Source organism: Rhinatrema bivittatum, chromosome 2 (genome assembly GCF_901001135.1).
Source record: "Rhinatrema bivittatum chromosome 2, aRhiBiv1.1, whole genome shotgun sequence".
Lineage (NCBI taxonomy): Eukaryota > Metazoa > Chordata > Amphibia > Gymnophiona > Rhinatrematidae > Rhinatrema > Rhinatrema bivittatum.
In genome coordinates this window covers 220731125-220759029 of record NC_042616.1, presented here as the reverse complement: position 1 = coordinate 220759029, position 27905 = coordinate 220731125, and the positions used below count along the sequence as shown (strand labels likewise).

At 44.6% G+C, this 27905-nt stretch overlaps 1 protein-coding gene and 1 long non-coding RNA gene across 7 annotated transcripts in view; one reads left to right on the top strand and one right to left on the bottom strand.

The window, feature by feature from the left end:
• Nucleotides 1–27905, bottom strand: part of CREB5 (cAMP responsive element binding protein 5) — an 881413-nt gene that overhangs the window by 243685 nt on the left and 609823 nt on the right. For 3 of the 6 annotated variants that reach the window (XM_029589189.1, XM_029589192.1, XM_029589193.1), the window contains one exon: nucleotides 12463–12528. The exons of 1 other annotated variant lie outside the window; for it this stretch is intronic. In XM_029589189.1, the coding sequence (XP_029445049.1) occupies nucleotides 12463–12528 (66 nt within the window). Of the gene's footprint in view, nucleotides 1–12462; nucleotides 12529–15167; nucleotides 15277–27905 lie in introns of those variants that run through there. 2 more of the 6 variants (XM_029589194.1, XM_029589195.1) reach the window with 2 other exon arrangements.
• LOC115084388 lies at nucleotides 14871–27454 on the top strand. Its single transcript, XR_003854541.1, has 3 exons — nucleotides 14871–15268; nucleotides 18277–18475; nucleotides 27316–27454. It is a non-coding gene; the product is annotated as an uncharacterized LOC115084388 (long non-coding RNA).

The following is a 27905-nucleotide window of genomic DNA, read 5'->3' as shown; positions in this document are numbered from 1 at the left end:
CTCTCAGTTTGCTTGACTCTTGGGGTATAATGAAATTAAAGGGAATCCTCAGTGCTTGGTGTTAGAAGTGAAGCCAAATCAATTTCTGTGGCTCTGTAGCCATGCCCCAGTTTTGAAAGGGGAGCTAGGGGACAGGAGCACGCAGGGAGGGCAAGGGAGCATATAGAAGGATTACTGTAAACTGCAACCTGCTGGAAAAACATTGGACTTTGTTGGTCCCTGGTCAGTATTTTGTTTTGGTAAGCGGACACCGCATCTTTATTAAGTTAAGCATATCTATATTTTTTTTTATTTGAAACATATTTTAAATATTTTTGCTTTGCATTGTGCTGGAACGTGATATGGCCTAGCGGATCAGGAACACAGGAAAGCTGGCTTAAGCCCTGACACCGGAGGTTATCGTCTAAGCGCATGCCCCGGTAATGCTGCATGATTGGAAACATGACGCGGCCGGCGAAGAACCGTGGAGAAGACCAACAGACACGGCAGGCCCAGAAAAGAAAAAAATGTGCCTCCATGTGTTTCTAATTAAACAGGGCAAGGTCTAAACACTACATTGTAAAGTTGTAACATGTAAAAAAAAACTATTGTTTTCTTTGTTTTGTGTTTTTTAAAGCTCTTTCAGGGCCTCTTCCTTTTCACCAATACTTGTGTAGAAACAAAGGTCAGCCAACAGAATGCAGGTGATACCTTCTCATTGGAATAACCTGAAGAGCTTGTCATTAGCTCTCATGAGCTAGTAAGGATGAGGCTTGCTGTTTTCATCCAACCAACACTTTACTTGAATAGTCAACCAACATTGTCCTTAGGTCATGTTGAAAGCTAGTCAGCAACAGGTTAGATTAAACTGATAAAAAGTTATCACCTGTCACTTTCCAACATTTACCTCCTTGTACGTACGTGCCAAGCGGACTAAACAAAGTGAACGTTTCTGACTGCTTTTACAGTTTTCCAGCTTTCATTCCATTGTTTACGTAAACAATATTAGAACAATCATGATACTTGCAAACATTGCACCCCTCATGCATTTGCTATCAAATTACAAAACTGGACACTGGGGAACTGACAGAAATCATATCTGCATTGAGGGAGATATTACTCGTAGGACTGTCACAGTTACCATTTCATGATATTCTGTACAACCAGTTTACAAACATCCCTCCTATTGTCCAAAAACTCCCTCGGACTCACCACGGAGGTGGCTTATTAAGGACACATTACATGAGAAGACGAGAGGTAGCCTTGTAGTGATGCTGCTGGTTTCATAAAATGAATGCATATTAGGAATGTACATTTGTTTGAAATAATTAAGGAATTTGAACTGAAAATTAGTATGTTCAGCTTGTTTCATTTCGAATTAACCAAATCCCTACTGGGTCTGAAAACCCCAAAAGTATTCATCTGTTTTCATTTTGGCAAATAGTGCACAATATTTTCTGAGCAATTTTTTTTTTTTTAAATCCACACCTCCTGCCAGTCTTCCCCACCTCCTTACCCCTGATGTGGGGGTCTTCTAGGCAGAAAGGGACAGGAATGATCCCCAGTTGCTTCTGTCCTGCCAGCTGGCCGGGCCCCTCTGAGCTCACCACTGCCCCCTGCAAAACAGCCATGGTTGAGGACCTCCCTGGCCCCCATTAACCCCTCCTATGGGGGGGTCTAGCAGAACGAGAGGGCCAGGTGCGATCCCCAGTCATTCCTTCCCCACCAGTCTATATAAAAATGGTGCTAGCCAGCTGTGAAACCGGTGCCAAGCTGATGTCAACAAAATGACACCGGTCTCAGGGCTGGCCGGCATCATTTTCTTTTATGCCCATACAAGAAAATGGCACTGGCTAGCCCTGAGGTGGGCATTATCTTATTGATGCCAGCTTGGCTTGTCTCAGGGAGGGCCACTGCCATTTTTAAAGGGACTTGGGGAGGGGCAGGATCAATTGCTCCTGTCTCTTTCGCCCTGCAAGATCTCCATAGAAAGGTTAAATGGGGGCTGAGTAGGTTCCTGGCCCTGGCTTTTTTGTGAAGGAAGAAGGTGAGAGGGGCCTGGAGAGGCCTCAGCTAGGCCTGGCTCAACCCAGCCAGGTTGGTCCAAGCCTAGGTTTTTAGCAGGGGATAGGGGGTTGGAAGGGCATGGGGAGGCTCCAGGAAACCCCGGGAGTAGAATCAGGGTCAAGGGACGGCCTCTTTTTACATTCTTTTTAATGTTTTTATTTTTTTTTTTTTAATGTTTATTTTGGTTCAGCGAATGAACTGAACTGAAATAAGAATTTATGAAAAATGTAAACATGAATTAACAAAAATCATAAAATGAAGAAATAAACCGAAACCAAATCTTTGTGGCTGTGCATGCCTAATGCTTATGGCAGACAAATGGTGATTATCACCGTAGACCAAAGCATTATAATCCTAGACAGCAAAATTGTCCTGATGTCTCTGTCCACCCAGCCTCTTACAGAAAGGAAAAAAAAAATTAGGGAAATAAATAACTCCATAGGATGCATACAATAACTCTAAATCAAAATGTATGTTTCAGAACTCGTAAGCCAGATAAAAGTGAAAACATATACCATATGTTTGATAACTGAAGTAACTTAATAAATGTTTCTTCGGGGAATGCTAAAATATTGTGTTTGATTTTAATTTTACGCTGCAAGAGTGACATCAGCCCCTCTAACAAAATAAATGGGTCAGTTCCTCATGATGTATGTATGATTCTCTATTTTTCTGGGGATGGGGAGCAGGGGGGGGAGGGGGCCTGGCAGGGGCCTTCCAGCTCAATCAGGACCAGCCTCTGTTAGGTTATTGAGTTAGAAGCCTTCATTCACAACTACCTGGACATTTTTAACCATTTTATATAATGCTGAACCCCATGTACAGACCATGCTTGGTCGGGGTCACAGACCTTCTGGATCTTGGTTTGTGAGCACTCCCCCCAACCTCTCCCTTCCTGGGTGCTGAAAATCGTATGATCCTTGATTCTTAAGTGATCACATCCCCTGCAGAATGAGATTTCTTAGCATGGTGGAGCAGGTTACAAATCAGACAGCTGCTCAACTAGGGGAACGGAAAAACGGGCATCTGCCATGGAGATGGGTGACTCCTATCAGAATTCCACATCTCAGAAATGTGCAGGTCCCAGCTGACAACGGGAAGCTGCACGGTCTGTAAAGCTCCTGTGTGTGCACCATCATTTTTGGTAATATAAGGTTATCGCATGTTAGGCCAATCAATTGCTATCACAGACTACAAAAAAAAAATCCTCCTTTGACAAAAGAAATGTTCATGATAAGATCTCAAATAAAAAATAAAATAATTGTTCTTTTGTCATGCAACAGAAAGCAAACATTGTGTAGTGTGACATTCAGCGCTATTACAGCTCTAGAAATTTTTGAGCTGATCAGAGTAGGAAAAAATATGTAAAAGCTACCACAGGGCCTGATGTAATAAGGGAGCTGTTAAAACTGTGTGCTGAAATTCAGGGCAGTTCTTAATGTACTGGCTAAAAAAATAAAGTTTTACTCCAGATACAGCGGTAAGATTTGCCGCTCACACTTCATTACATTGGCCCTGTAGAAAGTAATGAGTTGCACTGTCAGAAAAGTAAAGCTAGTTATAATTATCAGGTCAATACAGTAAAGTGCGGCCGCGGTTACCCTGCTTCTAACCCGCCTTCTACTCACAATTTGGCCGCGTTAGTCCAACCCGCGATTCACTATCCCCTTTAACACATTCTTACCGTCTCTTTAAATCAACGAGTAACCCCTTCCGCCTGCGGCATGTATATGAGATGTAAACGATCGGATTAGCTATTCCCCCCCATTCAGTAACGCGCGCCCTGACTATCGCCTTTTTAACCTAGAGTTTAGCCGCGCGTTTAACCTGCTAATTTACCGCCTACCCCTACCCCCGCGTTAGAGGCAAGGGTAAGGGTAGACGGCAAACTTTCTCCCAAAAGAAAACCTAAAAACCTAAAATCCCCTCCTCCCGAAGCGACTGGACATGTAAAATATGTAAAACCTAAAATCCCCTCCTCCCGAAGCGACTGGACATGTAAAATATGTAAAACCTAAAATCCCCTCCTCCCGAAGCGACTCGACATGTAAAATATGTGAATAAGTGTAACCAACTTACTTTTTGTTTCTTTTTCAGCCCTTTCAGCCTTCTCTGCCGTCCTCCGGAGGGGGCAGCCGGCGGGGGCAGCCGACGGCGAAAGCGGCTTCCAGCGCTCCCGCCGGCGAAGACAGACAAACGCACGCCCATAGTGCACGGGCGCTCAAACCAATGAAAGCACATGGACGGGCGTGCGTGACATACGCCGTGACGTCACGCACGCGCGTTCATGTGCTTTCATTGGCTTGAGCGCCCGTCAATTTGGGCGCTCTAGCCAGCGAAGCGCATGCCGTGACGTCACGGCGTATGTCACGCACGCCCGTCCGTGCACTACGGGCGTGCATTCGTCCGTCTTCGCCGGCGGGGGCCGCTTTCGCCGCCGGCTGCCCCCTCCGGAGGACGGCAGAGAAGGCTGAAAGGGCTGAAAAAGAAACAAAAAGTAAGTTGGTTACACTTATTCACATATTTTACATGTCCAGTCGCTTCGGGAGGAAGGGATTTTAGGTTTTTAGGTTTTCTTTGGTTAAAGTTGGGATCCACTTCCTGGTGCCTGTCATTTGAAATGACAGGTTCCAGCGCACCCAGGATACTGTATAGGCGCTGTATAAAGTGCCTATACAGTAAAATGGGTTGCGCGGGCCTAACGCTTCACGGACGCTTCACGGACGCGGCTTGCATTTGCATGCGATTTTAATAAAGTATCGAGCGGTAGGTGAGCCGGACTGAGCGTGCGGCAAACGCGAGTGCGCCCGGCACTAACGCAGCTCTTCCTACCGCTCCTTAATGTATCGGCCTGCTAGTAAGTTAATTCTATGTGTATGTTTGCAATGTATGTTGGAGATGCTGTATGTACAACTACCTCTTGCCAATAAAAATTATTTTGTGAAAAAAATATCACAGTGGTTAAAGTAATTCCCTGATGTACTACCAATTTCTTAATCAATATTGACAGGACACCTCAAACAATCCTCCCCCCCCCCCCCCCCCCCCCAAAAAAAAAAAAAAATAAGACAAGGATATTCTGTACAAGACAAAAGTATGGAAACTAGGATCTGACTTTACTTCTAGATCTGAACACACTTTGTTGAGACGTTAGTACTCTTATAAAGTGCCCTGGGCAAGGTGTTCCCTCGAAACTGAAACAGTAGTGCAAATTAAAATACTGCTATCTCATCAAAAACTGCTCGAACCTTTGATGTATTGCCTTCTTTATAGTGTGGACTGCATGAAGTTTTGTGACTTTCTGCAGAAAGCAACTATAAGTCTGCACTACATAAAGAAAGCAGTCACACATGCAATTTCATGGACAGAAAAAAAATAAAAACATACGGGCCGATACAATACAGTGCGGAGCGCAGCGTTAGCCCGCGTTTGGACGTGCGTTTTCGACACGCTAGCTTTACCCCTTATACAATAAGGGGTAATAGCGCATCAAAAACGTGTGCCCAACCCCCCCGAAACTAACAGCACCCGCAACATGCAAATGCATATTGATGGCTTATTAGTTATTCCCGAGCGATACAGAAAGTAAAATGTGCAGCCAAGCCGCACATTTTAATTTCAAGAATTAACGCCTACCCAAAGGCTGGCGTTAATTTCTGCTGGCGCAGGGGAAGTGTACAGAAAAGCAGAAAAAACTGCTTTTCTGTACACCCTCTGACTTAATATCATAACGATATTAAGTCGGAGGCTCCAAAAACAAAAAAAATTAAAAAAAAAAAAATTTGAAATCAGCCCACGGGTCAGAAGACAGACACTCAATTTTGCCGGCGTCCGTTTTACGAACCCGTGGCTGTCAGCGGGTTCGAGAACCGACGCCGGCAAAATTGAGCGTCAGCTGTCAAACCCGCTGACAGCCGCCGCTCCTGTCAAAAAGGAGGCGTTAGGGACGCGCTTGTGTCCCTAGCGGCTCTTTTTAACGCGGGCCCTCATTAGCATATTCTTCACTCCTGAATCACGTGACTTTTACTGTATCGGCCCGATAGATAGATAGTGAAGGTGATACCTTTCTATTCTACTAACTTAATACATTTCTTGACTAGCTTTCGAGAGTTAATACTCTCTTCTTCAGGTCAGAATTCAAATGACAGTGGAGTAATCCATGATGTGCACTCTGTGAAATATTTTTTTACATGTAAATAGTTACTTTACAGCACCAGAAAGAGTGTTAAAGCCCTTTTGGTGGCATTTAATTTCTGAGGCTTCTTGAAGTCAAATAACTTCTAATTCTCTCTTCCTCATTAAGGCGCAGGTCTTTGCCCCCTCACCCCAGAAGTGCAATGTAACCGTTCCTATGCTTTGCACTTCCTGCTTGCTCCCCTCCAGGTATGTCAGGGCTGCGAGGTCAGAAACTCGAGTGACCTTCTATTTAGAAAAGCAATTGTTCCAATTGAGCAGGAATTCCCTCTGCGCTAAGTATTACAGCTTTTGAAATATGAGATATCACTGCAATCTCTCTAAAAGTCCGCAGGTTATGTTACTTAACGCTATTGCGTGGAAAAAAAAAGAATCAAAAGTTCATGGAGAGATTATGAAGAAGTCCTGACACTTTCTGAACAAATGCATAAGAGCTGTAAGGGTAACCAATGCCTCCAGCTCAGAATATTTAACAAAATAAATCTTCTTAAGGAACTCTAAAGCCTTTAAGGATAGTGCAGATATAAAGGTTAAATATATAAAAATATATATGTATGTATATATATATCTTGACTCTCCAGGTCAGAATTCGAAAGAGCATTCAAGTGAACTAACATGGCACCCACACTACTTTCTGGAGAGCAGCATAATAAGAGCTAACATTAAAAAATAAATGCTGCTTTTCATTTGTTATGTGGAAAAAAAATAATGTTATTAGATTTTCTGGGGGTGGGGGTGGGGAGGGATAGAGATGACAGAAACAGGTTGAAGCACCAGTGAAGGGGTACAGGCTGGCACTGGATAACCTGACTAGGGGAACCGTGATCACCTTCTGCCTTGGCGTCCACCTTGAAACTAAAAGTGGAGGGAAAAAAAACAAGAAAAAAGTAACTTGTGCGTAAGTGTCCTTAAGATATGGGGAGGATGATAATTAGACATGGACCTACAGCACGCACATGGATTTCATCTTTCGGGGTGCAGTTATACCTTGTCAGGTGCATGATGCCAACAATCACTGTAAATTGAAATATAACATTGGAACTTGACCGGTGCCCACCATTGGTTGCTGCAATGCACGCTAATCACAAGCAATTTGCCATGCAAATCATATCTCACGGTGCCCAAGGCAAATTTTCAGTGGTGTGCAAAAGCCAAAATAATGCATTTTTTAACAAAACAAAAATAACAGTAATCCCTTCAAATAGTGATGCCTTAGCATGGTTACGGGAACATGTGTAATGAAACAGTGAAGAAGCAGATAAGCAGAGAAAAGACAGGTGTGGGGCGGACTGAGAACACAGGCAGAAAATTAAAGTGACTGCTAGTGAGGAACTGGAATTATGCAAACATTTGGTGATGTTCATTTCTGAATCAGAAGGATAAGCTCCTGGGGGGCAATATTCAGCTGCTGAGCGGCTCGCCTAGTTAGCTGGCTAACTAGCAGGGTACATTCAGCGACGCGGTCACACCACTGAATCTAGCTAACTATCTTAAAGTTAGCCGGATATGTCTATTCGGCTAACTTTAGGATAGGTCAGCAGTACGACCAGAATTAGCCGCATAGGTTAACTGGCTAACTCCGTTCCTCCCCCGAAACATCTCCCGCCTGCCCCCAGAAGGCCCCCCCGACTTATCCAGCTAAATTCTAGCAGAATAACTCGTTTAGCAGGATAAGACTTTAAATATGCCGCCTTAGCTATTTAGAAGGATAACTTTTCAGTTATCCATCTAAATGGCTTTCGAATATCGAACTCCACGTGACTATTTTCCTCTGGCACCCAGTGCAAAAAGTAAATCCAATTTTAGGAGTCTTTCTTGATCTTCAGGGCCCATCAATAATTATCAATCGGATTAGATTCTGTTTCATGTATAATGTCATTTCTCATACACACACACACGAGGGCGCACGCACATACACCCGATAGAATAATGCGCGTCAGGAAACGATTAACGGGTACATGTGACTGTAAAGTAACGCTGTGTGTAACACACTAGATCCAAGGAGGCCTCCTTACAATGCAGCATTAATTAGTAACATAGAAAATGACGGCAGAAAAACGTCTGGCCCACCCTTTATGAACTTACATTGATTGCCCGTCGTCTGGAGGTCAAAAAATCAAAGCTCTTAGCATGATATACAAATTGCTAAACAATGAATCTGCTACCTGGTTGGCCTCAACGCTCAGACTTTATAAACCCGCCTGCATTCTGAGATCAGTGGACAAAAACCTGCTGGAGATAGTGACGGTAAAAATACCAAGACTAGAGATTGCCAGGAAGAGAGCGTTCTCTGCGGCCGGCCCACGCTTACGGAATAGCCTGCCAGCATCGATACGTACGGCTGCGTCTTCAAGAACATTTAAGAAGGCACTAAAGACATATTTATTCAAACTGGCTTTTTAAACTTAACAAGGGGTCTACTGTATTTTGTTTTTTTAAACGTTTCTGCATCATTTAGTTTGATTGTATTTTATTTTTATTTTATGAGAACCGTGTATGCAATTTTTGGTCGTTGTGAACTCCCAAACGGAATATTCGGGTTAAAAGAATTTTTCAATAAATAAATATTAAATAAGCAAATCCAGTCTGCCCAGTTATTCTGTCCACACTGCATAAGAGATATCTCAGCTGCAAGTGTGACTGCCTGCAAGATTTCTTCTTATCCAGGATAGAGTCTTATTGTCTTTCTCTTTTGCATTTCACCTTTTCCTGAGTAGAACAGCATTCAAAATCTACCCTTAGTTCTCTCCAGCACCCACCTTTCCCATTACTAACCCCAAGGCTCTATAATAATCTAAATAGCCAGCAGAGTGGCCATGGCCAAACATCCGGCTTCCTAGATCCTCTGAGTAGCCTGCCAGACTGAAAAAATTTGGTTCAGATATTTGGATAAACCTGGAGGTGTTTTAAAGTCTGCACTAGTGAAGGCTGTCAGATAAGGAGTCCCCTGCCTGCTAGGTGCCCTGCTGCTGGCGGGACTTGAATCGAGGGCTGCTCTGGGTAGAAAACCTTTACTCCGGGCCCACTGAGCCACACCTTGGCTATCATACACTATATCCTTAAAACAACAGCAGCTTACGTTCAATTCACTTAACAGAAAATGTGCTTTTTGTTTTAAGAAAATAGTTAAAATAGCTACAGATTCAGGCCACTAACTACACCTCACAGACCCAGGACTTTGACCAGTATTATCCAGGTCTGCAAGCCAAATTTGCCCTTGCCGTGCCTAACATCAGGCTCCCCACACCTAGTCCAAGGCGCATTACCAAACAAATCTGCAAACAGTAGCACATGAAGGGCCCCATTTATCGGGCACTAATTTTGGATCTGCCAAAAGAGCACTGTTTATAATTAAAGCCATTAGAGAGATACATTTGTTTTGTCACTGCAAGGATCTTGGATATACTATTACATTATCTTGCATAAACAAGGCTCTTTGATCAACTTACAAAAAGTGTTTCTTCCACCTCAGAGGTTCATACAGGTGTGTGGAGGAAGTAAATTTGTGGGTGCTGGAAATGCCATTACTACGATCCCGGCTACTTTAAATATGTTCCATAATAGGACACTGAAAACCATTGGCCTTTGTAGATTTCCTGAGAACAGCAGTTCGTTACAACAATGGGTATTCTGCAAGTTGTGATCTGTTTTAACAGGCTGCCTATACATAATGCTGTCATACATTGACTTTTGAGGCCTCATATGTTCTCTTCTTCTAATGACCCATGAGGGCCTGAAAGTTAATGCAGGACAGCATCAAGGTACAATAAAGAAGATCACGACCTTCGAAGTGTCCTGTTTTCCACAGGACTTATATGGCAATAAACGTTTTAATCACTCCTGCCAACAAAACAAATAACCAAATTCGGACTCCCTGGATCTCCTTTTGTAATAGACATTACTAAAAATCCCAAGGGCTGTCCACAATAGATTTCAGAGCAAAAAAGAACAACCAGATTCCTAGAATGGGATGAATCCTGAACACTAATTCTGTACCCTCTGTCCTTTGAGATACTGCTTGTACATAGTACATTATAGGTAACCAAAATCCTTCCCATTCCTAGTAATGAAAAAATAGCTCATAAATACCATGGCAGGTGTTAATTTTAGCCCTGTGCAAAAATGTTCCTTGCAGGAGCACGCCAGGCAGACAGTGCTAAAGCTGGCCCGTGGACTCACTAGATCGCCGCCCATCCTCATCACACTCTCCCCCATGCTCTCTTTTCGTTTACATTCTACTCATCTAAACTGAATTTATTTATTTATCTATTTATTTATTTATTTATTTATGTAAAATCTTTTCTATATTGCCTATACAATTTTGGTAGGTCTAGGCGGTTTACAAATATAACATACATAAACATTAATAAAAATAAATTAATTTAAAATTAAGTGCAAAAACAAATAAAAAGAATAGATTATTTGAAAATTGAAGAAAGTAATAACAATAATAATAAAGTAACTTTGATATAGTAGAAGGTTGCTCTCCTCTGCCTGTATTTTTTGAAGTCTCTGCAGCTCAGTAAACATGAAAGGTAGTTCATTTCAGAGTTAATGGGATTACAAGGTTGCTTGACTGCCTAAGCTTGAAATATCTGTGTAGACTTGAGGCTCCCTGGTAAAACCCAGTGGCAACAACAGGCAGATGGTGTAAGTACCAGCCACCAGCGTATTGTAATAAATATTGTTCAGGCTGATTTTACAGTACCTGGAATAGACACAATATAGGGAAGTACATTGACACACACACACACTTCCTTGTGTGTGTAAATGTACTTGCTAAAATGTCAAGGGACAAAATCATGTCCCTTTATTTCCAAGGTCCAAGTTTTAACAATCAGTAAGGTTAATAGGAGAAAAAGCTTTTAAGGATTTTGTCTGAATCTAATTACCATGCATAGTCCAACCCCAGGACATCTAGTATATATTTTACAATCAAGTTAACGCTTTCTTACCTGAGGAATCCCTTGTGGAAAGAACTCTAAAGTACAAGAGGCTTTCATAAAAGGGAAAACGCTAATAGACTGCAAACTGTTTGAATAGAGGTGCTCCCCATTTGAATACAAAATGGAAAGAAAGGCGTACTGGTATCTGCGATCTGGATGAATAAGATGTGGGCTTTAGTAAGGTAGCATGCCAGAAAATATGTAAAAAGATTGTCACAAGTCTACAGCTTTCAAAGGAAAAACAAAGATAAAAAAAATGAATCCCCGCACCATGCACTGATGGAGAGCACAGGCTGTAGTCATTGCATGTAATAAGTCAAGACTCTTAACACTGTCCTGAGAAGGAGAAGAAAGGGAACTGAACTCGGCAGGGACGGGTCCTGCTTACATCCACCCTTTTCCAGGGGAGCAGTCATGCTTTGAATATGATGTACTAAAGTGAGAAAAGTTAGCAAAGTCCGTTTTGCATGCAAAAATGTCAAATAGTGCGCAATATTTTAATGCGTGAAGCTGACTTTGCAAAATGCGTGAAGCTGACTTTGCAAAATGTTTCAGTTTCTCAAATTGTAAATTTTCAATTTTAGGCTTACAAAACTGTATTTACATTAACATAAATCATTTATCTTTACACTGGTTATAGATTTATACTCTAATATATCAGAACCTCTTCCCATCCTTTTTGAACACTTTAACAAAATCTCTTATACCTAATGAATTGTGCTGCATCCTCTAACTAATGTTATTGAACATATTAATATTATAACCGTTACTTAACAATTATTTCTTCTTTAATTCATATGTAAATCTTGCGATATTACACTGTACTTATATGCAATTTATGTAAACCATTGTGATCATTCGCTGGAACGACGGTATATAAAAAGAATAAATAAATTTAAATTAAGTTAATGAGTAGTTGAGATGCAAAATCTGCAAAGCAGCTCATTAAACAGTAGCACATAGTAAAGGCATGCATGCAACCAGCATCACAAACCTGTGTTTGCAAGAGCTTCAGCTACAGCTCAGTGAGATGCAGTTAAGGTTTTTGGGAACTTTCCTGTAGAAAAACTGCACGCATTGGGGTGAATTTGAAAAGCCCGGCTCGCACCGAAGTTGGCAGAGATGCGCAAATGTTGGGCTGGTGCCCGCCGCATGGATTTTAAAAGGCGCCCGCGTATGTGTGTATCTCCCGGTTCTCGCACAAAACTTTTTTTTCCGAACAAGGGGCAATATGTGTTCCAGGATTTATGAGTGAAACCAGCGCGTAAATACTTACGCGCACAAGCTCGTGCCAGGGTCCCCACCACGTACATTTACTTCTGCTATGGATGGCATGTAGTTCCTAAAAAAAAAAAAAAAACTAGGCTAATCAGCGGGGTTTTAAGGGTCAGGGCTAATAGGGTAAAAGGGAGGCTAATTAACTAGGGGGCGGGGGTAGGAAGTCCTGCCTTTACCTGGGCGAACTGGGAATGAACTGGGGAAACTGGTACTTGCGCCAATGTGCGTTTCTACTAAAATCCCCCCACTTATGTGGTAGAGGTGGCATTTGCGTGCACGTGTCCATATAAAATTGTACGCACATGTACGCACGTACAGCCTATTTTATGCCATGCACATACATGCGCGTATGTTATATGACCCTGTCCTTTAGCAAGAGCTGGCATGTGCGCTACATGTGCGCCTGCGCGCTGATATCAAAATTACCATTACTATGTTTCCATCTGGCTTATTGGCATATAAGTCCCAGTAGAAAAGTAGCATGTGCTATTTTCACAGAGTAAAAAAAAAATCTTAATACATCAGCCTCCTTGTTGAGTATATTAAGCATTTTCTTTTGGTACATAGATGTCAATGTTCATTATAAATCAGACTAGAATGCTTGAATTGACCGGTGCCCATCATATTGGCTGCTGTAATGAATATTAATCACCACTAAATGCCGTACAAACCAGCTACTCCCCATTCAGATAAAGTTATTCCCACAATGTTCGTGACAAACTTTTGTTACTTTACAAATTTAAAAGAATTCTCTCTTTCTTTTTTTTTTTCTTTACAAAAGATAAAGAAAGAAAATGTTTTACAGTTTGCTTCTGAGGTCAGGCATTAGATTATCAAATTAAACTTAATGTCTAACAGGGTCAAAGGCCCAATAGTTATGTAACACCTCCTTTTGGGACACTAATTCTGAGTACATGCCTATCTTGGAAGCTGTCTGTTTTTGTGCATTTTTAATACAATGTAGATAAACTGTATAAAAGGGATGTTTTAAATGCCTCTTGTTGCTGCAATAGCACATAAAAAATACAACTAAATATGAACCGGAGAGTGACAACAATATTTGTAATGGATAGTTGGGCTACTTGTAACCATTCACATACTCCAACATACATCCCCCACTTCCAATATTTACTGATGCTGATGATAAGCCAAAACAATTTTATACTTAATAGTGAGTGACCATCAAATGTAAAAAAAATACATTCACAGAATATTGTCTAATATATGTGTGGCCTGAATACAAAGTCGAATCTGTAGAAGGGGGAACCATCATGGAAATAATATTTGGAAAGCCCTTCTGCTGATCCAATCAAAGGGACCACAAGATGTAACTAATCCTAAATACATTGTACCACGGTACAATCAGTGCAATAAATGTACTGCAGAATCCGTTGGGGGGGTTTGCACACTTATTTTTTTTTACTGCTGATAACCGTACAATATTTGATAAATCCATTTTTGCTAATATTTACATATCCTAATGAGGATCGGCCATGCAGTAAAGTATTGATTGTAATAGCATTTTGTGTGCCTTTTATTTACTGTGGTATCTGTTGCATGATGAGCACGGAAGAAGTACACCGTGCTATAGATGACTACGTGTAGCCACACCGGTTGATGCTCTCTGTACTCCAGGATACAGTGCGTGGTGTTTTGCCTTGGATCTGTACGTTTGCGTGGGCAAAAAAAAAAAAAAAAAAAAGGCTTTGATCCAATGGCCTGCAAACGTGGAATCTAAAAGAGGAGCAAAAATTCCCAGAGGCAAACACATCTCGCATGAATAAAACGGCGCCAGGGCACAGATCACGATTCAGCAGCCGAGTTAAATGACCGTGTCAAATGATTTATTTTATTTTACAGAAAGCGATTTCATAACAGAGGGATCTTAAAGTACCACCGCCCAGCTGGCCAGACAGCATTTGAACTACTCCTCTTCTGCCTTGTCTTTCCCATTCACCGATTCCTACTTCAAGAGCCTCCTCGGGAACCAGCGCACCCAATGCCAAACCATCTCCAGCACAAAGCCCGCAAGGAAAATAATTTGCAGCTGTGATGATAATGTCATTTCTCTCTCCCCCCCCCATCCCTTGCCAAATAACATAATAGAGTTTTACTTAATAATCACAGATAAAAAGGGGAGCCTGCGAATAATTACGAGCCTGCAGCCTGAAGCCAGTCACAGTCGCTGCACGGGATAATAAACCTTAAGCCCCTCGAGAGCAGGTAAATTGCTTTGCAACCCTGCGCGCCTTCCCCCGCCCCCCAGCAGCTCTCACGTTACTTCGGTGCCCTGCAGCGCCTGCATTACATCAGCGGCCGCCCCATTGGCTCCCGCGCTGTGACTCCCCCTCCCCCGGCTCCCCCCCGATCTGCAGCGCTCCCTGCAGCTCAAACTTTCGCCGCCACTCAGCGCCCGGCTCGCTTCTTTGCTGCTTCTCCTTTTGTTTTGACTCGGTCGCTTGCCCCACTGAGCGGTGTGGCCTCATTACCAGAACAAACTCTTCCTCGAAGTGAAAAAACCCCAAAAACAACCAAAAAAAAAAATCCTCCCATGCGCGCAATAACAACAATAAACCCCCCCCCCAAAAAAAAACCAAACGTGGTATTCAAGGAGAAAAGAGTGCTGAAATATTTAAAAGTAAATGTCTGGCTGTAATAGGTAGTAGAAATTTGAAAGGAAAAGTTAGAAAATTCACAACAAACCTCATGGACATCACTGAGCCTGAATTCCCTGCTGAAGTGCAGAACATGAGCGAGCTGGAGTGAGTGTATGCAGAACTTGAGCCAAACCTTAACTAGCCCAAGTGAGTCATATCCTTCCCATTTGATTCCAGTCCAAACGGTGATGTAATGCTCTGGCCTTCTCTCTCTCTCTCTCTCTTCCCCCCCATCCCTGTACTACCCTCCCTCCCTCCTTCTCCTTTTTAGCTCACTGCTTAGTGAAGTCACCATTTAAATCTGGCAGAGCTAAAGCAAGGAACTTCAATGTAACCAAAACAGCCTCGGGCCTAGTTCCAGAGGTTGGGAGATTTGGTGGTTGCAGTCACCACTGGAAACGGGTAAACAGAGAAAGAAACAGACAGTGCTGCCTCAAAACCTCCGAGCCACTGTCCGGGAGATTAGAGGCTAGGCTTCTACCTTCTGACAGTGATTTGCTTATTTTGATCAGAAAAAAACTTACAAAAAAAAAAAAAAACAACCCATGTGTTTCAGGCTTGAGGGAGGAGAAAGAGAAGGCAAGAAAGTTTAGGTGGGAATGCGAAGGGGAGGAGGGGAAGGAAGAGAGGAGGAAGAGTACCTGCACATCTAGGTTTGCACCTACTCCCTACTGCAGTGGAACATCACATTCCCCTGCTTTACAATCACTGTCTTTTTTAACATCTCCCTTCAGGGTCACGGCTGGATTAAAACAGGGTTGCCACCTTGCTTATGTCCCACGGTTCGGGCTAACCCAGTCCTGCTTTTACCCTACTGCATGCAGGCAGTGCCAGTGCAAGGGTCTGCAGCCGTCCGGGGCGGCGATAACGTAACGGCATCACCTGATCTCTCTCTCTCTCTCTCACACACACACCGACCTGAACCTCAAAAGCTCTGTTCATACACCAAGACATTTCCCAGCTCCGTGCCTCTTCACCCTCGTTCGCTGCTTTCAAAAATGCCACCCTCGCGTCCGACTACGGTGCCCCGCTCCCTTCCGGTGCCCTAGGCGGCCACCTAGTCCGCCTAATGCAGGGATGTGTAGTTTTGATCGTCTTCCGTAAATCAGTGGGAGAATATCAGAAACGCAGCTCCTTGCATGGAATAAGGCTAAGTGTATCAAAGAGAGTCTCCACATATGAGGAAATAATAGGCGCACTCATACCGTGATCCAGTGGATGCGCTGGATTTTTGTGTATATTATATTCCGTGCAGGACTGGATTAGCCTGTTCCTTAGGACATGGAGCCAGATGGCAATCCTAGATTTACATCTCATCCATCCTTAGTGCAAGGGGGTGCCCCTTTTAGCCCCTCAAAAATGACCCTGCCCTTTACAAGCACGCAGCATGCGATTTCAGCTCAGGGGCGGCTCAAGGCAACCTGCTGAGGCGAGGAATAAGATGGCACCCGTCCCCTCCAGACACCCAAAAGACATACAGCAGAAACAAAGATCACCCAATAATGAAAACGGAAGGATTACAAAAATAAATCTCACCCCGTACCTGGGATGTTTTCATTTCCAGTCACTCTGAGGGGGCCGAGGCAATAAAGTTGTGCGTAAAAATGTGCCTCCAAACTGGGTACCTATTTTTTAACGTGCACACACATATACGTCTTCTGGGCGCCCGATGCAGTATGGTAATGAGGTGCCACGCTAAAAAGGACACGCCAGGGATCCATCGTGCATCCCTAGTGCTTCCTGTGCATTGGGGGCCCGAGAGACGTGATTGTGCGCACAGCCACAGGTTAGTAAAACAGACGCTGGTAAATTGAGCTTCTGTTTTCCTAAGCTGGCTGCCATTAAGACTTTTTTTTTTCCATGTTGCTGCTTTCTCCGGGGCTGCCATTAAATTTACTGTGCTTAAAAGCGCGCGTAGGGCGCACGGCAATTTTTTGCATCGGGGGTAATAGCTAATAGCCTCATCTGCATGGCATTTACATGTGATGAGCGCTATTAGCCACACGCGTTTTGGACTTGCTAATCCCCTTATTGCATCGGTGTTAGCCTAGTGCCTCCAAAACATTGCGTCCAATCGCTGGTTAAGCTGTGCGCTAGCCTGAGTGCATGATATTCCATCGGTTTCTGAGATTTTTGTAGACTGGGGGAGAGGCAGAGAGACACACAAACTTTATCCTCTCTCTCAGACACATTTACACATGTTGAATCTCTCACACACTCTTTGTCATACACACACCCATACTCACACACACACTCCTCTTTCACACACATACACAGGCTTTGTCACGCTTCCTCACACACATACTTGTGTGTGTGTGACATATTCATAAGTGTGCATGCGTGAAACAGGCTCTCAGACACGCACACACGGGCACTCTCAGGGCTTCCACATATTTTCAGGCCGTGTTGGGATGTCTCTCTCTTGTCACTGTCACACCCCCCCCCCTCCCCCCAAGACCAGTCTCTTTCAGTCAGTCATCTCCTGCCATCCAGACTGGACTCTCTCTCTCTCTCTTCCACCAGTCACTATCATGCTCTCCCTTCAGGCTGGTCTCTCTCTCGTCACTGTCAATCCCCCCCCCCCCCCGACCGATCTTCCTCTCTCTCCAGGAGTGAGGAGAAGCTGCTGCCTTCAAGAGGTTCCAGCGCTGCTACCGAAAGGCGAGGCCTGCAGGCTGCAGCAGCCTCTGCCTATTCAGCATTACAGATCTTATGGTCTGCTCCCCACCAGCCGCCACCCTGCCGTTGCCTCGAAGTTGGATCTGCTGCACAGCAGAGGGTAATGAAATGGGGGGGGGGGGGGGGGGAGAGCCAACTTCGAGGCAGTGGCAGCGCACATGCACACAGGGACGTGAGTCTGGGGCAGGGCAGGGTGGGTCAGCAGCTGGTGGGGAGCAGATCAGAAGACCAGCTGTGGCTTTCTGCCCCAGGGTCCCCACACTGAAGTCCCAGACCATCGGCAATTGGCTTTTACTTTTTTACTGCAGTCGCCCCCGCCTCTTGCCTGGCCTTGCATCCGCGTCCTCACCTGCAGCACAGGCCGCAAAAGTGATCAAGCAGCAGAGGCAGAGGAGATGCAGAACTGAGGCTCAGCCTTGCCAGCGTTGATGGATTTTTCTTTTTTTTTTGCTTACTTTTATTTTTGTGATCCGCAGAGGCAGGAGGCAACCGGCACAGGCGTCACAGCGTCAGTGTGGGAACCAAACCGGCTGCATATTAGAAAGCAGCTCTGCTCTGAACACACACAGGCCACCAAGCGAGCCGAAGAGTGAAAATGTGGCAAAGGAGACCCCCCCCCCCCCTTGCTCAGCCAGGCTCCAAAGCAGAAGGACGGGGGAGGCAACAAAAAAAATGGTGAGTCTGCACGGCGCCGTGGTGACGTGGGATGCTGCACCTTTTTTTTTTTTTTTTTCCAAGCGTGCGGACTACTTTGCAGACACGAGTGCAGCGTGGGAGGCACAGTCAGGCGGGCAGACGCCATAGCAGGGCAGTGAGAGGCAGACGCCACAGGGGCATTTGGAGGAGAGCATTTTCTGCCGCCTCAAAATTCTGCCGCCTGAGGCGGCCGCCTCACCCTGCCTCATTATAGAACCGCCTCTGCTTCAGCCGGTCTGAGTGCCCTCAGTGTAACCGGGAACTCACCAGACCTGGTGATGTCAAGTTAGTGTCAGTGTGCTGAGGAGGAGCACCACTCCCCAGAGGGTGGGGTAAAGTAGTGGTATAAAACTCCCTGCTCCCATGTGAGTAGGAGGACTGGGCAGTAGAATTATCCTTGGCGTCCTCTCCCACTGAGGGGCTCCTTAGGATCTGCCTCCCAAGAGAGGTTCCAAGAGGACTGAGTGGAAGAGTAATCCGGGATGGAAGTACATGGGAGTCCAGAAGAGAGGGAGATCATGGAAGAGTTTGGTGGATCTGTGCACTGGAAGGTGCAGAGAGAAAAGGTAGCCTGCCTGGGAAGGCTCACCAGAGTCAGAAACTGTTTCAGCTAAAATCAGCCCAAGACTCACAGGAGAGAGAGAGAGAGGAAGAGACAAGGACATTGGAGAAACAGATTACATGTATCAAAGAGGTACTGGGAGGTCCCAGGGAGGAAGAGGGGACCTGTCCTGAAGAACGGGCCTGTTTGAGGGAGAGGTGGAACGAGACTGATTTTCGATTTTCAGTGCTGAGGATTTGTGTTACACTATTGGTGCACTATCCTATGTGCGCTGATGTTTTGGTCTTGTGTTTTTCTTTGAGTAAAAGAGTCTATTCTGAACAACGGCGCTGAAGAAGAGTGATTTTTGGAGTGACTCACCAGCATGCAGAAGACCCCCCCAAGCTACCCATTTTTAACCTACGGTGCCCTGCACGGAGCAGGCGCCCCAGGCACATGGCCCTGCTCTGCCTAACGTGAAACCCGACCCTGCTCAGGGCCCAGGACAACATTTCATGTCAGTGACAAGGAGACAGGCGGGATACCTCTTCTTCGGATATATCCTGCACATTCAAGGGAACCAGTTACACTCGCCCCGGGCACTGTTTAACCTGTAGCACACAGCCTTTCCTCCCCCCCCCGAGCGCGAGGAATTTTTTTGTTCAACCCAAAATAACAGAATCCTGCCTGAAACGTGTCGGGCTGTGCTGATATAAAAATGAACATGCTGGAGCACATGGGCGCATTATCTCTGCATAAATAAGAGATGTGCAGCACCCGCTCTGAACCCGTCGCCCTGCCATAATCACACCGTGAAACAACTCTCGGCTCTGTTACCAGCCCCTTACGTTTCAGAGATAAATGCTTCCCAGGTAAGGTGCCCGCTGTGCCAACCAGGAAGAAGGGAGTGCTCGGGTATGCACTGCCGCAGGCAGACAGCAGAGCTCGGAGATTGAAAAGTCCATGTCATCCTCTGGAAGCCAGCTTGAATTATTAACGCCCCCTAGGGTTTTGTTTTGTTTTTTGCCACCTTCAGTAGATTCTAGCACCATGGTCACCTTTGTCAAAGGAGGCAGGTCTCAGTGAGAGGTGATCTGCCGTAATTATGGCTGGCGCCGCCGAAGCCAGCAGCTTGACAGCATCAGATCTGGTGGTTATAAAATTTAAGCCTCCGCATGTCAGGGGCCTGTATAACTCTTGCCGTCTGCATGACCAATGAGTTATTGATTTTTGTTTCCTTAGGAAAAAAAAAAAAAAAACCAGTGAGATGGGCTGCGGCACTTTCTCTTCTTCCAAAATACTTGCCTCGCCCCTGGATGAATGCGTGAATTTAGTTAAATGAAAAACTGGCAGGAGAATATGGGGAAAAGGTGATAAGCTTTATAAAGTTAAGAAACGTTTAATGATGCCGGGTATCAGAAGTAATAAGATCCCTCCCTTTCAGGCTCTGCCTTTATAGATCAGGAACTTTCTATAAACACACACTTCCTACTTTCAGAAGTACTTGAAAGTCACTAACTGTGAGCAGTGAGGGCTACCAGCAGACAACAGTGTTGCACACAGAGGGTGGCAGGAGATGGTCCTCCCTTATCCTAACCTTAAAATGGTTTCTGAACGCACTGGATGGTGGAAGCCAGACATCGACTATTTTTTCTGTTTCCGGATGGCGCTGTGTGAGCAGATATTTATAACACATTCACACGGTAAGGGTCGACAGATAAGAATCACTTGGGCCTTCCCAGTCCGGCCCTGCCTACTGGGTGACCCACGTACCTTACTGGGCATCCGGTCATCTCCTTCCCTTAGCCTTATCCCCATTCTTTATGTCTGTCCCAAGCACGCCATTGGGGAAAATGAGAAGTAATTACAGGAGAAAATTCTTCTTGGTAGAGGTTTCCTATTCTGTTCCTTAAACCTGATTAACCACTTTAATGGTAGGGAGAGCTCTTCCTCTTTTTTTTTTTTTTTTTTGTGCCTGCAATAAAGTCAACCAGTGGGTGGAGCTGAAAGAGTGCCACAGGCTCAAAATGATTCAGACGTATCTGAGTAATTAAAGCAAACTGCCTGGAGATCACTAATGGAAAAGGGTACAATTTTATCATGCAAGATTTTGGTGAAAGCTGTGCGTTGTCCATGTTAAAAATAGTGAGCAGAGCGACGGTGAGAAGCCTGGTATGTCAGCAATGCTGGGCGGCGCTGTCTTTATTTTGTAGCATTAGGTTCATGCAGACCTCTGCATATACTTGAAAGAGGCATTTCAGGGGAGGGGAGGGGGTGGCAATACCATTTATGTGCGTGCTTTTGATTTTTGAAAGTATGCGCCTAAATCTTCTCACACTGCTAACGGGCAGCTGTAAATGCGTGCGCCCAAAGTGAGTTTATGCCTATAGGTCCGCAAGCTGTGGCCCTATGTGGAGCACTGAAAAATGAAGCTAGACAAGCAATATTTAAAGAGGACATTGCATGTTAAGAAAAAAAAACACTTTTAGGTTTTACATTATTAAGAAAGGCGTACGAAATGATCTTCAAATCAACAGAGAGCTGATGACTGCCCACGGGAGCAGTGCTAGAATGCTAGAAAAGCACAGACAATGAATAAAGCTGAATTTGCATACCAAAAAAAAAAAAATGTGACTGAAAAAAAATCATGCCAAAAAAAAAAATCTAACAGCCTTACTGATGATCAAAGTGTCACAAACAAAGTCTAAAGAGTGCAGTAACTGAACCTTCCTTGTGGCTGGACTTAGCTGGATACAGATGTGTATCTGGTAGAGGCACAAGCGTTTTTGTTTTTTATTTCCTAACATGGGTAAATTAAAGCTCTATCATTCTTTTTCCTACAGGAAACACTCTTTTCCCATTTTCCTTCCTGCAATCAGCTAAGGAGAAGCAACCTCCTGGCTCTCGAAAGGCCATTCTCTTCCTGTCAAAGAGCTGCACTTCCCCTCCCGTTTCTCTCCTACCATCCTCCTGGGTTTCCGTCCAGGATTCAGCCTCCTACAAGAACTGTGCTGTTTTCTTAGGGGGGTGTGTGGGATGTGCTCAGCCACCCCCCCCCCCCTGCCAATCCAGCTGTGACTCCAGTCCAGCAGGCTGCCTCAGAACTGCTTACACAATCCACCCTCCGTTTCTTATTCATCCTTGGGGAAAGGGTGGTAGAGCAGAACAGCTGTTTGGCGGAACAGGGCTCGCAGATTCACTGCATCTGCTGAAATGCTCAGATCTGAAAGGCTGAAAGAAGCCTGTGGGACCTAGGCTCACAAACTTGGAGTGCAGATGGATCATCACAGAACTGCATTGATCATATCAAGATCTTCCTGGGAGCATAACACTACATTTGAACGTGTGAATGCAAACTGTAAAAGCTGGAATTCAGCTGGATACATACGTATCTCCCACTGAATGCACTGAACTCTAACATTGCTGAGGTCTTTCGGGTGGCTCAGAAAATCAAAAACGAGCCACTATATTTGTTTTCTCTCTTCTTTGCTAGTTCTTTAAGAGTTCCAGTCATCAGCAGCAGCATCCCCCGGTAAGCCAGGCTGACACATCAAGCAGTGGCATTTCCACGGGAGGCAGCATGGACTGCCAGAGCTCTTCGCGCTGAAGCTCTGGCTCGGTGGCACTGGGTTTGATTCTCAGGCCAGGCCTTTACTCCTCGGGCTGACTGGGTCTAGGAATGCCATTAGGGCATTAGACCTTTTTCTTCACAGGGACCGGTTTGGCAGCTTTTCTAAATTGGTGTAGACCGGCTGACCCGTAGCTGGGGGAAATTCTTTAAGCGCCAGGGTTGGGAGTTAGTCCCCTTGTGGCTGCAGAGTGGAGTGCTTCAGGAGTCTTCTCCAGTCTCAACCCAGCCCTCAGCCACATCGGCAGTGCTGCCTACAGCAGCCTCAGGTATCATTTTATTTTTTAAATTAAATCCATGGATCTCTCTTTCCCAGTCACCAAATAGATGGACTGAGGTGCGTCTGCACCCTGCACTTTTGTCCTTTTGCCCCACCCACCCCTCAACCATTTTCTCTTCTCCTCTCCCTGGGAACTTTCCCTCCCCAATCCTCACTCCCCCCCCCCCCCCATAAACTATCTCCCTCATCATACTTCCTTCTCTGTCCTCTCTCCTTTCTACCCATCTGACTGCTTCCCAGCTGCTGCACAGAGTGTACAGCCAAAGGAAAGGTGTTGGTGCAGGCGGTGGCATTGGAAGGACGGCTCATTCAAGACCAAGCTGCTCACTTCCTCTTCCTCCTCCTCCTCAGCCACATCTACGTTGGCTGGCAAGGCCTGGGACCTCCCCCCATCTGCTGTGCTTCTGTTTTGCTCTTCGCCAGTTGCTACCCTGTCTGAGAAGTCACTGCTACTCCATGGACCTGCGAAAAGCTCTCATAGACTGCTGCTAGTCCATGGACCGGTGGTTGAGAGTCACTGCCATAGAGGCAGTGCTCACAGCCTCTGCTGGGAGGGAATCGGCCACTGGTCATCGGTGACATCTAGTAGCCAGACTTAAGATCCATCCTACCTGCGTCACAGAAGGAGCAGCAGCCTGTGGCCCCTGGCTGAGCTGGTTTTGGATGGGGTATATAAAAACAGGGAAAAATAATCCCTGGGTAGTTGTGAATGAAAGCTTATGAAACCATAATCCAACAGTCTTATTCTGATAGACTGGAAGCACAAAAGCAGCAGAAGAAAACTGCCAGGTAAAAAAAAAAACCCCCAAACATTGGAGCAGTAAATATATTTCAGACTACTTACCCCTGTATAATTGTGAAATAATATTTTAATTTTGAGCATAATGACAGAAATGCACTGTCAAACCAAGGTGCCATGGAAATAAATAAACTATTGTAGGGTGGATGCTGTCATAGCTTGATATGGAGGTGTTAGAAACCAACATAGAAGAGAAATGCTGTCACCTATGCAGCAGTTTTTCCATTGTTTAGCAGAAGTATAGTCCCATGTTCATTTTCAGAAATCTTGCGTCCCAGGTCTCCTGCACAGCCTGACAGATGGACCCGGCTATGTAAATGTCTGAGATTCCACTAGGACTTCTAGTGACTTTTGAATTTGCAGCCAGTCAGGCAGAGGCAGCTGATAGTTTGATTTTACCATCCCAGCGTGATTTAAGTAATTACCATTACTAGTGGGCCTCCTAGGTCCCCTGCATAGCCTGCCAGACTGACCTGGCTATATGAACCCTTGCGTTTCCACTAGGACGTCCAGTTAACACAGTACTACTTGCAGCCTGCCAGACAGACCCAGCTGCCAGTTAATTCTACCATCACAGCCTGCCAGACAATCCTGGCCACATGGCTGAATGTAATCCTGCTGGACTTCTGACATTTCATGCTAGTCACTCTGACATTCATTCTGGCTGCCCCAGTGCTCACTAGTGAATCAGTCGAGGACAGCATTTTAAATATGGGCTGTTCCCCTCCATGGAATTACTTTGCTGTCTCTGGCTCAATTTTCTGGCTCAGCACCTTTAGTTTTCCAATTTTCTGTAGCAGAAGGAGGAGGAGGAGGAGAGAAGCTTCCTCTCAGCTGCTGCTTCTGCAGCAGTCGTAGGTGCCCATCTAATACTGGAGGAGAGGCAGCTGCAGGGCCTAGAGATCCTGGGGCCTCTAAATCCAGTAACTCTCCCCTGTCCCTCCTCTCCTCTAGAGTATACGCGTTTACATTTCTAAGTCTCATCTCAAAGAACTTCTTCTGCAGAGTCTGCATCATTTTGATAGTCCCTTTTCTGGACTGCTTCCACTCTTCCAGAACGGAGCACACAGTATTCCAGCCGAGATCTCACTAATGACCTGCACCACGGCATAATCTCCTCCTCCTCGTTTCTACTGGATGTAGATCCTCCTGTGCATGCTAGCATCCTTCCAGTTTTGGCCACCACCTTTCCTTACCTTGAAATCGATATAATCATTCCAGTGTCTCTTTTCAGTTTCATGGACCTCAGCGGCTCAGCTCAGCCCTTATCATGCACCAATCCCTTGCATTTCGGTGGCCAAAAGGCATAACTCTGCATTTTTAGGCATGTTTCACTAGGTTGTGACTATTTGTCTGTCTAAACACATGGTGCCAGGCACTGTCAGATCGGCTCCCGATGCTTCTGCGATAGACTGGAACGCCAGGCCACTCTCTATGTGTACTCACCAGTTCTTCTCATTGCTAGAACTGCCCAGAAGGCACCTTCAGGACAAGGTGAGATTAATTCTCCTAGCACTGGCCTGGCCACAGTGTGGTATCCATTATCTTGTCCATCAGTCAGTTCACTCTCCGATCCTGTCGGGGGCATCTCTGACTCTCATCTGTTATGTAGCCACTGTCATTTGAACCCTCTATACCCTTTGCAACTTTAATCTTCTAACATGCTTTGAACTCTCCACTTGGAAAAGTGTGATATTAATGAACGATGATGAGACTGAGTGCAAGCTTCATGCAGGCATAATCGTACATGGGGCATGTAAGGCTGAGAGGACGAGTATAAGCTTAGGGCACCTAATACCCTTGCACCGGCCCTGTAGCCCCAGCATTATTGAACTTATTTTGGGGGATCGTCCTCCTTACAGGCTTTTAAAACAATTATTATTCTTTTTTTCTTAACTGGCTATATTCAGAATATTGCCTGTCAAGGTTCAAGTTACTCAGATAACTTCAGCTGCATATATCCACCAAAAGATGTGTGCCACTGAATATTCAGCTAAAGTTGTCTGGATAACTTTACCATTTAGGAAAAGAACCCCAGAGGCAGGGCACACACCCTGAGGGCAGGGTCAGATTTAAAATAATGGCGCCCATGGGCAGAGGACTCAGTGTGTGGGGGAATTTTCCCCTGAAAATTAGAGAATAGTGGGGGGAGTCCCAGTTTTTGGACACCTTCAGAATTTGGCACCCAAGGGACGTTGCCTATATTACTTCTGCCTAAATCCAGCCCTGCCTGAAGGCTACTGCACTATAAACTAATTAAAGCAGAGAGGGGTTTTTGCATAACAACTGGTCTAGGGACTAACATGTTTTATATAAAGAGGTTTTGTTATAGCAAAAACCCAATTGTTGCAACAAATACTCTCTTCTTGAATCACTTCTTGAACTGAGCTTTCAATTTGTTATTAGCAACATTTGTTATACCACATAAGTACTGCAATATGATAGCTCTGAATTCAATTAAGTATACTGAAAGATGATTCTCCAGCTTCCTTTCAAAATATATATATATTGAACTTTTTAAGCCCAAGGTAAAAAATATCCCAAGAGAATGGAAGAGGTCATATAATATAAAGGTTAAGTAAGCTATAATCACAATCACATGTACCCAATCTTCAACTTAGTATAAAAAAAATTATTCAAAAAAGAAACATCTCTTCCTTATTTAAAAAAAAAAAAAAAGTAAAACAGCAAGCTCAGGTGGATTCCAAAAGCATTCTCTGCAGATTGCTAGCAGTGAACCTTGTAGTCACAGACCACTGCAATTCCATGTGGTGCTACTCAGAATTCAGTTCAACTTGGGTGTCCCATGTTTTCACAGTGGACGGAGCCCGAGAGATTTTCTCTTTGAGTGCACACACAAATAAAAGTGGCATATTTTATCTGTGACAGGAACTGTTTCTAACCCAAACACTTCCAACTGCCTTCAAGTGAGGTACTCAAAGATTACTGTATGCAGCAGGAACCAACTCAATATCTTAAGGCGGGTCAATGGGAAGAAGAACAATAAAAAGTGAACAGCACAGTGTCAATATCAGTACCGGCTATTTTTGCTACCATTATAAACCACAAAGAGCTTGCAATAATTCCATTTTGTGTATAAAGAAAACTGAATACGGGCTCATGCTGATGGTTCGGACATTAACCCCCCCTTCGGGATCCAGCTATGACTGATCCCAGGAACACGGCTAATTGCAGCTAGCTCCAGCCCAGTCTCAGCCTTTCCACTACAGTGTTTCGTGCAGTCAAAGGGAGGACTGCAGAGTCACCAGGCAACTGACAGACTGCAGTCTTGTTAAAAGCATTACACTTGCACGATAGGCTCTGGACAAATCATCACCAGGTAACAATAAGGACTTTCCAAGGAGAAAAATCCAAACTGTTGTACAAAGCTTTTGAGGTGCTATGCTGTTCACATGCATTTTCTCATTTTATTAGGAGGCTCAAAAACCTCTTAGCTACATTCTCTGGATGAACAGCGAGCCTTTCAGGGACTTCAGGGTAAATTTTGTCTTTTGATAATGCAGCAGTCAGTCCATGCTGCTGTATGATGATTGTTCTTTCTTTTTTATAGATGTGGCTAGTTCACCAGCCAGGTCTTGCTGTACCATTCACTTGCACTGGTGACAGTCCAAAAATTCTCTACAGACTGGACATGCTCTCCTTCAGATCAAAACAATGTGCCAACATCCTGCTCCTGAAATGGAACGAAAGAATCCTTCTGATTTACGTTGACTTTGTTAGCTATTCAATAAACGTTTTTTATTTTAGATCAAATGCTAATAAAAAGCTATGGCCATAACTAAACATATGATATTTGCTTCATTAAAACCAAGATAATGCAGATTTTTTATACAAATGGGCTATTCTTTGCCCAGAAAGACTAAAACAAAAAGCAATAGAATTCTATGACTTGCTCCTTTGCTGGTGATATTCCCTGTACTGGGTCCAAGCACTTGATTAATCAAACCAATCCTAAGAATTCATCCAAAGATGTACAGAGTCCTACCTCTTGGATAAGCTGAGCTGATACATGCCATGCAGGTGGCCCTGCAATATTTCTTGTTGCCCGAGAAAAAGATAATATGCGTTTAAGAAGCAATTTCAGTCTTTCAAATGAAAATACTCATATTACGATATGAGATGCAATTATTACTAAGAAGG